Genomic DNA, 14,611 nt, shown 5'->3' with positions numbered 1-14,611 from the left:
AGACAGATGTTTGTGTGGTGAGAAGAAGGATAAAGGCAGATCCAGGCAACAGGTTTAAACACAAGAGAGTTCACTACAATCAATTGTTTTTTATTCAGCCATCTACAAAGTCTCAAATAATCTTCAGCTACATGACCTAAGAGAGGAGTCAAGTGGACAATGTCGAAATATCTTGGATGGAAATATCAAGGACATACTGCAAGGGCACGGTCACACATTCGTTTATATCACGGGTCAAAGTTCACCAAACTTGATGCAATGAAACCCTGCGATTTGCGCCGGCCCCTTGCTTCCGCCGATTGGACGTGAACGGCTGCGGAAGGTTTGCCACTGCTTCATTCACGTATGAGCGACTGTTTCATCCCTGGAACCTCGTGTAAATGGAGATCATCATGAAATATAGAAAACACTGCAATTTAACTTCTATACCCTTCATGACTAAAACAAATATGGCTCTAACCTTTCAGTTCAAAACTCTGAACTTCTATCTGACACAGAAGACGCACACTGATCCCACCCCTGAACAGAAAAAACAACATACATCTTCAAATCATGAATATCAACTATTATTTCAGATTAAATGGAGTAACAGAACTGGAGGGTCCTTGTTCTGATTAAGAATTTGTTCCATGAATATCTATCTAAAGTTCTGATACACACAACGAGCTAAATAACCACAGTGGGTGGGTACAGGAGGAAGACATTTGCGGTTACTGCTCAGCAGCAGATTCTGAAACCCTTCCGATTTCCCCTTCAGGTCTTCAGGAGTGTAACATCAGAGCACAGCGAGGATCATTAATCTGACAGACCATGATTTAGTCACTGCCGACCGGGACACTACAGGATATAAACAGACAAAAACGGGTACACAAATACTAGAAACCTCACACAGACTCACAACTCCATTCATCCCATCCGTCCAGTTCAGCTCCCCCGTCTCCAATGGCTGTTTCATTTGAATCAATGTGTTTTTGTGCAACTACAGTGTCCAGGAAGTTCAAGCAATCACCGACCAATAATCCCCCCATGTGAACATTTCAACAGTAAAAAGGAGAGTAACCCTTTTCCATCCCTCCTTGGTTTTAAAGGCATATGAGAAGTCAGTGAAGGTTATCATTCTGGCTTAGCGTCCCATGGTTGGCATAGTAACAGCTGGGGTCGTCACCGTCGCGTCCTCAGCCTTCCACTGTGATGTCACCGTCTTGATCTGAGTGTAAAACTGGATGCCCTGGAGATGGAGAGATAACTGCTGCGTCAGGGAGACACTCTTTTCATTGCGTTGATCTAGTGACTCAGTGCTTTCTTCTTTTTTTTTTTTACCTGTTTGCCGTAGAAGTTGGTGTCTCCTCTGAATGAACCTCTGGAGCCAGTGAAGGAGAACATGGGGAGCGGGACGGGGATGGGCACGTTCACGCCAATCTGTAGAAACACAGACACACGTTAGTAAGAAATCATACAGAAGAACAGCAGGGGGGTAAAAACACTTCATAGATTGATATTACTGCGAGTTACTTGGAAAATGTTGGAAAAAATATGTTAAAAAGCGAATATACAAACACATGCACTTAACGATGCTCCGAATTCCCTCAGAGAAGAAAATGTGTATAAATAATTCCATCTGGATAAAGATCACTCCTCATCTATTTGCAATAGACGTGCTTTTCCACTCCACTGAGAAAGACTCAATTATGATATAACTTCTGGACCAGACTTATATTTGGGCTACAATCATCGGTTGTTCAACAGAAAATTATTTTCTCTGCGTTAAGGCTATTGGTTAGAGAAAGACAAACTTCAAACGACATCACCTTGGACTTGGATTTTCCACAAATTTTCTAATGTTTATAAATCTAAAAGAGGAATTATTTAATCAAGTATTTTGCAAAAGCAAGCCAGTATGTGAATAAATGTTTCTTACTTGTGACCATTCCAAATAAGCTCCTGCTGGATTAATGATTACTTGGGATTGTAACAAATGTATAGCTAGTTCAAACCAAGGTTGTCACTTTCATTAACACTTCGGTGAACACTGCGTCACTCTGGTGAATATTCTCACTTCCAATGAACTCAGGATACGATACCCTCATCCAAACGAGAACACCTCCCACACATTTACGTGCAACCAGTTTTATCCCAGTTAAAAAAACAACATGCATACATAAATGCCCACTTCAGTCTCACCTGTCCAACGTCAACTTCATGCGTGTATTTGCGTGCTGTGGCTCCGTTGGTGGTGAAGATGGCAGTCCCGTTGCCGTACTGGTTGTTGTTGATTAAAGAGATAGCTTCGTCCAGATTGTCAGCCTCCAGAACCACGAGCACCGGTCCGAAGATCTCCTCTTTGTAACAGGTCATGTCCGGCTGGAAAGAACAGCAGAGTGATCACACCTGAGTTTTCACCAGCATTTCACTCCATCCACAGCGAATCCTCGAGGATGCTTCATTACCAGCACATTGTACAAAGTTTATGATGTTATATAAATACCTGGAAGAACCAGGGATAATATGCCTACAGCTGCTCTCTATTTTTAGATGTTACGAAGGCTCACAATCAACCCTTAATGGTGAGAAAAATGTCATCAACAAAGCTTCATGTTTTTCTGATTGGTTTTATAAGGCAAGTGTCCATGTGTGAAAACACTAGTGCAACTTGGTGTTTTTATTTTTAGCACAAGCGTCTTCTCTTTTGTTGCCAATGCTATCCATAAGGGGAACAAGTCAACCGGGGTGGAACTCGTGGTCAACGACAAGACCAACCAAAGAAGTTGTGGGAATTGATACATCATTTTAATTAACCAGCTTTCTCAAACATCTTAAACTGAATCCGTTTTTGAAAGGGATTGTTTGCATAAACCATTTGAACTATATATACATTTCCACAGAAAATAAGCTTATATTTAAGTGTTAATAAAAAGGACATTTTATTCATGCTAAAAATGTTGGAATTTCCACAATTTAGTTTGTTTTCTAAATCCTAGATACATACTTTTCTTAGAAAGCGAGGAGTACTTCTTATTATTCTCTATTAGACTTTTCAGGGACCAAAAAAAAAATTGCAATGTTGCACGTTTAGTTCTAAGTTCCAGTTCTCAGCTCACCGTAACATTGGTCAGGATGGTTGGTCCGACAAAGTTTCCATTTTCATATCCTTTGACCTTGACATTCCTCCCATCCAGCAGCAGCTTGGCCCCTTCATCAACACCACTCTGGATCAAAGACTCCACCCGGTTCCTGGCATCAGGGGAGATCAGGGGGCCCACATCGGCACCAGGCTGATCACCTTCAAGACAAGGAAAATGTATTTATGGTTCAGGAAAACACAAAAGTTGATACTAAGAAAGAAAGAAAAAATTGTTTTATTCACACTGAAAAGGCCACTACTGAAATCACCTGCATTGACACGGAGGGATTTGGAGCGCTGCACCAGCTCTGGGAGCCATTCACGAGACTCCCCGACGAAGATGGCAGTGGAGAGAGCCATGCAGCGTTGGCCGGCTGCTCCGAAGGCGGCGCCCACCAGCTGGTTGAGGGTGTTCTCTTTGTTGGCATCAGGCATCACCACACCGTGGTTCTTGGCACCCTGAAACCGAAAAATGTAGGACACTGCTCAGTTGGGTTTCTCCCCAGTAGAGAGTAGGACATCAAACAGAGGCAGCACAGCGCTAATCCTATATGTAACGAACGATTGACAACTAAGTGCACCGCTGTTGTCATGGTAACAGCAATCAAACTCATTCTGCTCCATATTCAACTGTCCAGTATATGTGTATATGGGTTAGTTGTTTAATGCAAATGAGAGCTGAGTTTGCTGTACCATGTTGGACTGCACCCTCTTGCCGTTTTTGGAGCCCTTCTCGTAGATGTACTCTCCAGCCTGGTTGGACCCCACGAAGCTAATGGCTTTGATGGCTGGATTCTCACAGATGAAGTTCACCGCTACAGAAAAATACAAACAGATGAAAAAATACTTCATCGTCATCATCAGTGCTGCCTCCGTAAATGAGCACTGAGGCCTTGGATACACAGATTCAAATCCTCCAGCCTAAACACTTGTAAATTAACTAACTTAGATATGGGCTGCATATATTATGGAAATGTCCCATCTGCATATTGCCAGGGGGTATATGATAAGTGTTTGAATCATCGTTGAACCTTCCCCCACTGTTTACTACACACCAACTGTGTATCTGAATGAACAGGAGGACACGCAACCTCGCACACTCACCTGCGTGCTGGCCGTGGATGATGTTGAGTGTACCATCTGGTGCCCCTGCATCCTGAATCATTTTAGCCAGGAGCATGGTGCATCCTGGGACCCTTTCAGAGGGCTTCATCAGGTACGTGTTGCCGCACACCATGCCCATAGGGAACATCCACAGCGGAATCATGGCAGGGAAATTAAATGGGGCAATGCCGGCGCACACTCCGATGGGCAGGCGGTAGGTGTAAGTGTCCATGTCCTTAGTGATGGAGGGTAAGGTTTCCCCCAGCATGAGGGACGTAATGCTGCAGGCGTGCTCCACCACCTCTGAGGGTGACCAAAAAAGAAGAAAGGATGAAGATAGATAGAGTGCAAATAAAAACAGATTCAGAACAATGCTGGAGTTATAGATCATAGTCCCCCCCCTACTGTGAGAAAAAACAACTTCCAGCACCATAACTCCCTGTACTGTAAAAAATCTCTATTTCTGGCAGCACACCTGCAGATGTAGCATGTCTGTCAGCTAATAAGTTGAAAGATAGCGTGCCAGAATTATTTGGGCATCCCAAAACTGGGAGCAGTACCAAGTACAAAAAAAGGTCTTGTAACCAAAATATGTCTTTCTTTATTTGCTTGTGCATTTGGCTCTTTTAATTTCTGAAGATGATTGTAGTTAATGCGCAACTGCCAAAGTGAGAAAGTGCACCAGAGTGAGGGAAACTGCATAATTATTATTTCATTACTTAATATTGCTGCATGTACATTAATATTAATAACCAAACGTTTTTCTATCCTCTTGCTCAGTGCTTTACAGAGAAGGCAGAAAACTAAACAAGCTGACCACCCTTTAATGTCAAAACTCAGAAATGTAAGGCTGCAGGAACAATTCATAATTAAGTTTAACCCTTCTTAAGATATGACTAATTACGTTATGACTTTAAACTATAATGAAAACCAGAGTAATCCTCTGTAATCTAATATGGTCAAACCTCGGTCCCAATATTAATTCAAATTAAATCAGTCTACACAGTGCCAGACTTTAACTCACACCTTGGTACCCAGATTTGTCAAAGGACTTTTAATCAGGAGATAAGACACAACCGGGCCTCTGATCAAATCTGGATATCATAACCCAAAAAGAAGTAGAGTTGATGCATTACTTACGCAGTCCCCTGTATACATCTCCCTCTGCATCAGCCAGAGTTTTGCCCTGCTCCAGGGTGATCACTTTAGCCAGTTCTTTCTGGAAATATAAGGCAAAACTATTTCAGACATCAGCAAATAGATTTTAAGCCCTCCCTAAAAAAGCAAACATTTTCTTGCTCTCCAAAGTTCCAACACATGGACCAAGTTCAGACCGAGTACTAACATAAGATCACAGGTGGTCTGTACGAAGTTCATAGGTGATCAGGCACCCAAATCGACCTGAGACCTGATCACTCAAACCCCGGAGGTGGCCTGAGACGCGTGTGTCCACTTTCCTTTCATTGTGTGAACATAAATACGACATATTCTACAGGTGCAGGAATGTCCTCTAACCCACTACCGGTACAAAATTAATTATTTGAATTCTTCTCAGTGAGCATTCATCGCTTTATTTGCAGCCACTGCCACAATATCAACACTGATGACCACATATCCATTTTTCTGTCCGAATGGGTCAAATCTTTATTTCACAGCCGTGCTACACTCAGTCCCTCCTGACTCTGCTTTCTCTCATGCCAAACTGGACAATCTGTATAGTTTGGCTTTATCCACATTAATAAGTTTTCATTTGAACATGCATTCACCTGAATACACCAAGCTTCCACATTACTCTGGAATTTTAGAGATGCAAAAATTGAGAAATTTGGGAACGCTGCTAGACTTGTTTTAGTTTGAAAACTTCAGGGCCCCTGCTTAGACTATGCAAGCAGAAACAGAGTCATTTGGAAACAATGACGTAGCCTCTAACAACCATTTGCTGATTGGGTCGTTTTTTGCAGACGGATGTTGTGTAGTTTAATTCTGCATTTTACAATGATGCAACTGTAAACATGAGGAGGAGACGAGCCATTACTCGTTTGTAGCCAAGCTCATTCTGCAACTAACAACCAACTACTTCCTGTTAACATCGGCACACAAAGCCCACTGTACACGAGTGGTCACATGATATGCGTTTTCAGGCGTGTTGGTAATGACATGTATTAAAACTGATATACACACTTATCGCTCGCATGGACAGAGGTCACAAACGCAGTAGTATGGATGTAACTTCAGACTGGAAGAAAACAACCTTATTGAGCAGAAATGGCATGTTTATCTCTCAGGACAGATGTTAATACCAGGTCTAAACGGGGCCATGGAAACACAACAAGCAGTCAGTTACTCTGACAGATGCTCCTTACAATGTTGTCCTTGATGATCTGCTGGTAGCGCAGGAAGACCTGCTGCCTGCTGAGGACGGACGTCTCCGACCAGGAATGGTAGGCTCTGGAGCACGAGTCAGCTGCTGCCAGCATCTCCTCCTGGGTCGCTTTGGGAACACGTCCTACCACCTCGTTAGTGGCCTGAGGAGCCGGAGACAGTCCACAAAGACAAGTTGACTCAGAGCAGGGGGGGGAGGGGTGCATTACATATAATGCTGCATCTACATCAATTCATTAATAACCAAATGATGGTTGACTATCCTTTACAGGTTTGATGGAAACAGACGTCTAGTTGTGCATGCTGTAGTAACCCATCACTTCCTTATCAGAGGCTTATCCTTTCATGGCTGTGCATCAACAAGGCCAGACTTTTAGGATTTAAAACATTGCTTAACTTGCTCACTTTATATATTTATTATAAATATTACAAAAATTGATGAATCAAGATTTTCTCCTCTCCAATATATACACATTCTTAATACAAAGCTGCACTGGTGGTCTGCAGCCAGCCTTTAGTAGAGATATTGCTGCAGCTTCTGTGCAGGTTGGATATCGTGCGTCTATGAATACTCACAGGGTTGTGAATGTCGAGCCATTCCGACGTGTTGGAGTCCACAAATTTGCCATCAATGAACAGCTTGGTGGTGGGCTAAAAGGATCACAGAAGCATATGATTAACTCGCTCCCCTGCTAGGTTACATCATTAATTTAGTTCACCGAGGGCGTCCAAATCTATCACTTCTACATCTACAGCAATCATTTTAGATCTGTACACTTTCTGTACACCGAGTTCTGTAACCGGTTTATTTTTTATATTCTAGTTTTCCTGAGAAGACATTTCTGGGATAAATCTTGCTGATTCAAAGAGTTTGTGTTACATTCATTAGCTGTGTCCCAGTTCCACACCACACTCTACTTCTAGGCATGGTTTAGGTAAATGGAGCATATGCTGTGGGTGATCTAATACAGTGCGCTAAAAACAAAAAAAGGTGTTTCTTCATTAGATCCTTAATTCTGATTCCAAGACCCAGAAAATATTATTTCAATAGGTTTCTCATGTGACCAAATAAGCATGAAAATAGAAAACCCTGCTAATGTCCTGCATTGGTCATCTCAACAGTCCAATTAAAGAGCGCCAGAGAAATGTTAATAATCTAACAAATCTCTTTTTGGGGTTTAGGCTGTGGCTTTCTTAAGTTAAAGATTGATTTCTGACATTACAGCATGGGCAGATGTGTCACCTCATGTCAATATAAAACCAGTTGATCCTCTTTGCAAACATTATACCAGGAAGGATTGCAGTGAGTGCGAAGTGGGAAATGAGACACTTATGTATATAGATTTATTGATTTGGAACCTCTAACATGTTACAAAAGAAGTGCATTAGTATGCAATGCTACTGGGAACTTGCTTCAATTTAAATGACCTTTTTTGAACGGATGAGAAGGCACCAACGACTCACTGACATTACATTACTATGACCACACTCGGAGGTGGTGTGAGCTGCAGATCATGTGACATAAAAATCTAAATCTGGAGATATGTCCAGTGGAGACTGACCGACAAACACCACCAATAGAATCTGCCAAATTGGCACAGGCACATCAATTATGATCGGCAAAGAAACATTTGCAGGTCACTATGCTTTAAAGCAGTGGTTCCCAAACTTTTTACAGTCTCGTACCCCTTCAGACATTCAATCTCCAGCTACGTACCCCCCCCAACGCACGTATACAGCATATAACACTTGCAATTTTGAAATTGTCAGGGATTTCAGGACACGGATGGAAGTTTAGATCAAACTGAGTTTATCTATCGATTGTCAGTTATCAATCAGTTGTTAATCATGATTGTCAGTTCCTAATCGATTGTTGGGAGAATTAACGATAGATTTTTGATTAATCATTAATATTTTATATTAAAATGCACTATTTATAGAATCTGTTAAAATGCAGTGAAAATATAGATCTTTATTACAAGGTGAAAAACTCTTTTGGCAGTTAAACAGGAACCGCTCACTGGTTACACTTGAAAATAGGCGCTGCTGTTCTGTTAAGCCCCGATAAGAGTGCAGCTAGCCGCTGTGAGCTAGCTGGATTTGACGGTTCTCAACCTCTCACTCCGGTGGTTGTCACCCCTCACCCAGAGCCGGCTCTGTCTGGGTCCGAAGGGGCTAGCTTTGGAGCTAGACCTCCTACTTGAAGAGAGCAGTGGACTCCTCAGGCGCTCATGGAGACGTATAGCTTTGCAGTGTTGGCAGTGAACGCAACAGAATTACGTCTATGACAAAATGGCATCTAGGAAATTCTTAAGGATCAATTAATCAATTGTCGATTAATTATGCCCATCCCTCGTTTTTACTAACGGTCACTAACCTACCTGTAACTTTTATTGGCAGTGTAATTATTTTGCTGAATATGGGTATACATGAGTATTCTTGGCAATGTTACTTGGCTATTTAGACTATTTAATAATGCATGATTATTTATAGCTCAGTTTGCAAATGTAATGGGCTTTTTCACTTTGAAAACGCAAACAAAATGTTCTCCCCATGTACCCCCTGAACCACTTCGCGTACCCCTGGGGGTACATGTACCCCAGTTTGGGAACCGAGGCTTTAAAGGACCACATTTGAACCCTTATGGTAGATGTTCGTGGTATCAGCCATTAAACCTGTGATGATAAACCATCAGATATTGATATTGGCAGAGCTGTAATCCTGAGATTATCCAACACAATAGGTCGTTTTTTCAGAGCCTCACAGAGTCTGACATAATATTCACTCGTGTTGAGTTACGAAAGCTGCTGAGTCGCTTACCACTGAGGAGGAGGAGTAACACAGGCGACCCAGCTGGATGTGGGCCTGCGAGGGACAAAACACCAGAGCATTAGTCCAGCACACTTCATGTTGAACTCTTTTTCAAAGGTCGAATGGACGAACAGCTAATTCAGAGATGTGCACTGAATTATCTGTCCTGTTAAAGTGATGCAAACTACACGCACACACAGAAACATGAAACACTTGTGCAGTGGACCAGCGTGAGAGCCAGTGACTTGTTAGCTTTAGCAGCGCAGCTTGTTAGCTTCTTGCACAAACGTCGGGAACAAACTCTTTTCAGCATAAGGTGAAAGTGAGTCTGCTTTACCGTCTTGCTACGTAGGGACCGGAGAAGAATGGCTGCCATTGTGTTGAGTTCCTGTTTCAGTTTTTCCCTGCTGCAAAGCCCTTCAACCGACCCAGACCACACAGAGAACTTCGGCTAGCAGAGGACACGGCGACGGGATATACACGCTGCGCTTTCACTCGATCTACAAAACATAACGGCCGTTGAAGGGGAGGATTGGCAGCGGAACGTATGCTTTGTTTCTCTGCAAAAGCTGCGCGAGATGCGATTGGCTGTTTCTGCTCGAGAAGGACGGGAAGAAGTGTGATCAGAAGCCAATTGCTTCTCCCAATTCGCCAGCCGCCCCATATAACACGAAGCTGATTGGCTGCTCCCCCGAACCGGGACTCGACTCCTCTCTGATTCCTGAGCTTTAAAAAAAATACTTGATGAACTTAAGCGTGCAAAAACGTTTTCTCAATAACGTCCAATTATTACAGTTTTTTTATGAAGGGACTAAAGGTAGTATTGGTTTGTGAAGGAAACATTTGCTCACACCCAGTGGCAGTTAACAGTTTCCATGGCAACACGCTTACAGGCAACATGGACTGCCTACAGTGGAGTTGTCATGAAGTTGCAAGGGGGATTGAGTCTATAGGATTCCCACAATACAAAGTAGGTTAATACAGTCCTGGTTATGGATATATTATATTATTAATAAAATTACTATGTTACTATTATCAATATGTCACCCGCTGACTTTATCGTTTCTGTTTCAGGCATGTTTCACAGACAACTTCATCACTGGCAGGAAGCTCATCTATGTAAACTGTATCTACTTGCCAAGACTCGGAATCACCAATTTTAAAGATATGCAGATATTAAGAAGAAACTGGATTCTTTTTTTAAATTCTAATCTTTGGAGGAAAAGAAAAGGATGTTATAAAGGATCATTGTTTACATTTCAAAGCTGCAGGTTCACACAATGATCAAGGAAGCTTCATCAGACTGAGCCAAAGATGATGATGACATTTAGAATTACTTACTCTTCACCATCTGGAGCTGAAACAAATGATGGTTTTGTTATGTTTATTTAGTCACATTTTTAATTTGAGTAAAAATAACAAGCTATCGTGGCATCGTGTAGCACAGACATCTTTATAAAATGTTTACAAATTATGGGGTGAAGTGAAAAACAAAACAGGAAAAAGACTAACCTATAGAGCTGAAATAATTATGTTACACCCATGGACTGGCTCGAAAAGTGAAGCAAAAGCATCTAGATCAACCCCTAGTGGCTGGCTGCAGTATAGGTCATAAATCCCACCTCCTCCGTGTTAGGAGATGGGACATGGGCCAAACTGAAATGTCTTCAAATAAGACACTTAAAATAATATGTTCTCAGAGAGGATGTCGGTCATCTTAGATAACTACTATCCCACAAATGTATGTCTCTGATTAAGTTTGGTTTAATTAGTTACTTAAGGACAGAAACACATGCTGAGACCTCATGATTGACAGCTGAGACTGACTAGTTCTATGTCGAGCATGTGTATCGACAGGACCTCGAGAGAGCAGCTTAATTTCTGCACAGCCTGACTCCAAATGTGCAGAATGGCAGCGTTTGTATTCAGATAATTCAGTTTCATTCTGGACAGTAGGAAGAAGTGGAGACACATCCCATGTAATGTATTCCAAAATCACCCTCCACTGAGCTTCAAGTTATCTTGAAACACTAGAAAACTGGCATAGCCTGTGTCTACTCAGTTTCACATCCCATTTGACACTTTCCTTTGAAAAGGTCGACCTCCAATTAAAGTTGTATTTTGTAACTGAGCATCACTGCCAGCGAACACCTCAAATCAGCTGTATCACAGCTGTGCTTTTTTACAGCAAATGTGTTTTTCTCATCTCTCCCTGAGGTCAGAACTAGAATTAGCAAAAACCACCTTTATGCTTTCAACTCTGCTTGAATACAGAAGCACCAAAGTTAACCAAACAAATAGGATTTATATTGATTTAGGCTGCAAGTCCTTTGAGGGGTTTGCTATTGGTGGTGTAACCCTGTAACCTTTCTAACCATGATGCCACAGTCTCAGTGAGATCTCCTTTACAGACCAGACACCATCACTCTCGGTGGGACTACGTCATTATATAAAGGTTAGCTACTGTTAATATACACTTTATCATAGGACTCACGGATGCTGTCCGCCCCCGCAGGTCATCTCTGCCTGTGTGCGTGAGATGCTGGGAATCACAGAGACCAGGTGGAGCAGCAGCATAGCCGACCCCCTTCGGGACAACATGGGCCTGTTCCTGGGGCAGAAGAGCCGCACAGGTGAACGGGCCTCACCTACCAGCAGTCCTCAGATGACACGCGTCGCCAAGAGAAGGAGCCCAACGTGAATCACAAAAGCAAAGGAGGGCAGTAAACACCAAGACATGTCAGTGTCATTTCCTGTCACCAACTGTCAGCTCAAGATGACTCGGATGATACACTCACTGTGGGTCACATGCAGGCCCTGACATTAACACTTCCCACCAGCTGAATGCGTGTATGCTGTTGTTACTGTGGTGCCAGATATCTTTGCTTTTTTTCAGTTTTCATACTCAAAATCACGTCTGAAATTAATGTCTGGAAATCTACCGACTGCCAGTGGGACTTCACGAATCGAGCAGAACAACAAAGAGGTTGTCACACATCTATCAGGGACACACAGCACACACCCATGCAGTATGATAAAGAGACTTCTTGTTCTGCATACCTATGAATGCTCAAACCAATAGACTATTCCTATTGATCTCCAGTGGATGTGTCGCAACTGGATGGAGCTATTGATCTGCAGTGTACGAATCCTCTAGGTAGTTCCCCGGATGACAACCAACACCTATTTTCAATGTGCCAGGAGGCAACAAGAGCATAATAGGTTTTTTCATACATTTTTCTTGGGAATATAATTTATGGAAAAACCACACAGACTTGGCTGGCCAAGAAGAATGATGCAGCCCTAATGTAATAGACGTATGCACGTACAGACATCTTTGCCAACTTTTCACAAAAAGGCCATAGGATCATTGTAACAGATAGCGACAGATTGAGTGCCAAGCAGACCCATAGGGAGCCAGGGCTTATGGTTTCAGCCAAGTCAACACTTTCTTGCCAATAATCTATGTAATACATGCAGGGATATCCAGCTATAGGCTGCTGTGTGAGGCTCCGCAGACAACATGTACGACATCTTATCTCAAAGAATGGGTTTAAATGTAGATTATAACAATCTGATCATGAATAGTGCAAACTGTTAAAGATCCACAGAGTAAAAGTACCTTAGATTCTGAATTCATGAGAAACTACTTTTTAATATCCTCCTTTCTGTTTGTTGAACACATATCTTTCTACCATTCATCTTATCGGCTTCACACTTGCCCTCAGTCTGTGGACCAAGTTGAAAATGTCATCTTCTCCGTCCTCAGTTAAACTACAGCCCTGGTCGACAATTGGGTCAAACAACAGATCACAATCGCTGCCAGAACATTTACATAATCAGATTATTTTTATTTCAGCATATCAGCATGACACATACATTCACGGGTGTTGCAGGCACTGATCTCTTTCAAGCAATTTATTTTCAAAGTAAAAGCACAACATTCATTTTGTGGCTGCAATGCTTTATATTGAATTGAATTTCAGAGCTTCTTTTGAAAAGTTAGGAAATTGGGTATGAAAATTGTGTCGGTTACTTAACAGACATGAAATGTAATATTACCAGTTAAGAAAACCATTCAAACTTGTATATGAACCACACATGTGAACAGTGATAAAGCAAGTTCAGTTATGAAACCATTGACTAAAACTCTTCATTGCAGATAAACCAGGTAGGATGAACACAAAGTTATCTGTACTTTCAATTTGCACCGTAGACTGTTTAGAATGAGCACGGCTAGAATCTTAGAACCTCACTATATACCCGAGTTAAAATAAAGGTTGAATAAAAATAAGAGTCTTATTCAGGCCCATACAACTTAGTGCCTGGCTCCTGCATGTCTAAATCTAAGGAATATGAACATGAGCGTTTTATTTTTATATTTCGTACTTGGAGAATATTATAGGCCCATTGCGTTTTCGTGCAGGAGGGTTGAAGCTTACATGAATAAATTATGATGCCTGCCTGTGAGATAGCTGGAGAGGCACTGCTGCATCTGTCTGCGCACACAAATGGTCTCTGTGCAGCTCGGAGCGCCCCGATTACCATTCCGGGCACAGCAGCCCCCTGGTCAGGAATGGAGCAGGGTATAGGTGCTTGACAGCCAGTCAGTCCGGGGTGCAGGAGCAGCAGCAGGAGGAGGAGGGGGTGAGATACGGGCTGTATTATGGCAGCAACCTTTCCGTCAATCTGGATTATCTTGCGCTGAGCCCCCGTGCGTCGCCGGCGAACGCGACAGGAACATCTGGCCGCATCCAGCTGCATGAACGCGGGCGGCCGCTGTAGATATTAAAGCAGCCGCCGTCGGCACATAAGGCGTTTTCTCTCTCTGGAGGTGCGGATGCGCAGTGGAGGCGATCCCCGCACAGCTGCAGGCAGCCTCCGAGCCACACCGGGACCCTGCACGCTGCGTTTTCCATCTTCCCTCTTCCCAGCGAAGGAGGAAAATCTGAGCTGCACTCCTCCGATTTTTTTTAGGGGCAGCAACACAGAGGAGAGGGGTCGTCCTTCTACGTGGAAGCTCATGGATTTCTTGAAGGGCATCGCTGGTTACGCAGGCCACCATCACATGTTGTAGGAGCCGAGACGCGTGTTTTCGGGACACCTGAATTATCTTCCAAGAAGAGAAGAAGAGATCCCATCTTTTCTTTTCTTTTTTTTTTAAAGCAAGACAGTATCAGTATGCTCTCAGCT

The 14,611-nt window shown here is 42.7% G+C and overlaps 1 protein-coding gene across 1 annotated transcript; it reads right to left on the bottom strand.

Moving 5' to 3' along the window:
• Positions 1-74: 74 nt before the first annotated feature.
• LOC133973525 (methylmalonate-semialdehyde/malonate-semialdehyde dehydrogenase [acylating], mitochondrial-like) lies at positions 75-9,954 on the bottom strand. Its single transcript, XM_062411442.1, has 12 exons — positions 9,756-9,954; positions 9,428-9,472; positions 7,184-7,258; positions 6,589-6,750; positions 5,366-5,444; positions 4,226-4,528; positions 3,815-3,936; positions 3,391-3,580; positions 3,099-3,280; positions 2,182-2,361; positions 1,321-1,419; positions 75-1,228 (listed from the first exon to the last, which is right to left on the bottom strand). Exons 1-12 carry the CDS (start codon positions 9,792-9,794, stop codon positions 1,124-1,126), a joined length of 1,581 nt encoding a protein of 526 aa, XP_062267426.1. The 5' UTR covers positions 9,795-9,954; the 3' UTR covers positions 75-1,123.
• Positions 9,955-14,611: the final 4,657 nt, after the last annotated feature.

The sequence above is a fragment of the Platichthys flesus genome, chromosome 18 (assembly GCF_949316205.1).
Source record: "Platichthys flesus chromosome 18, fPlaFle2.1, whole genome shotgun sequence".
Classification (NCBI taxonomy): Eukaryota; Metazoa; Chordata; class Actinopteri; order Pleuronectiformes; family Pleuronectidae; genus Platichthys; species Platichthys flesus.
This window is presented reverse-complemented; position numbering and strand designations above follow the sequence as displayed.

What these genes read in the sequence shown, in the direction of transcription:
- LOC133973525 (XM_062411442.1), bottom strand. Translation starts at nt 9,794, where the DNA reads ATGGCAGCCATTCTTCTCCGGTCCCTACGTAGCAAGACG. An exon ending in GGTCCCTACGTAGCAAGACG is followed by an intron (nt 9,473 to 9,755) that starts GTAAAGCAGACT and finishes TGTCCCTCGCAG; the next exon opens with GCCCACATCCAGCTGGGTCG. An exon ending in ATCCCTCCGTGTCAATGCAG is followed by an intron (nt 3,281 to 3,390) that starts GTGATTTCAGTA and finishes CTTGTCTTGAAG; the next exon opens with GTGATCAGCCTGGTGCCGAT.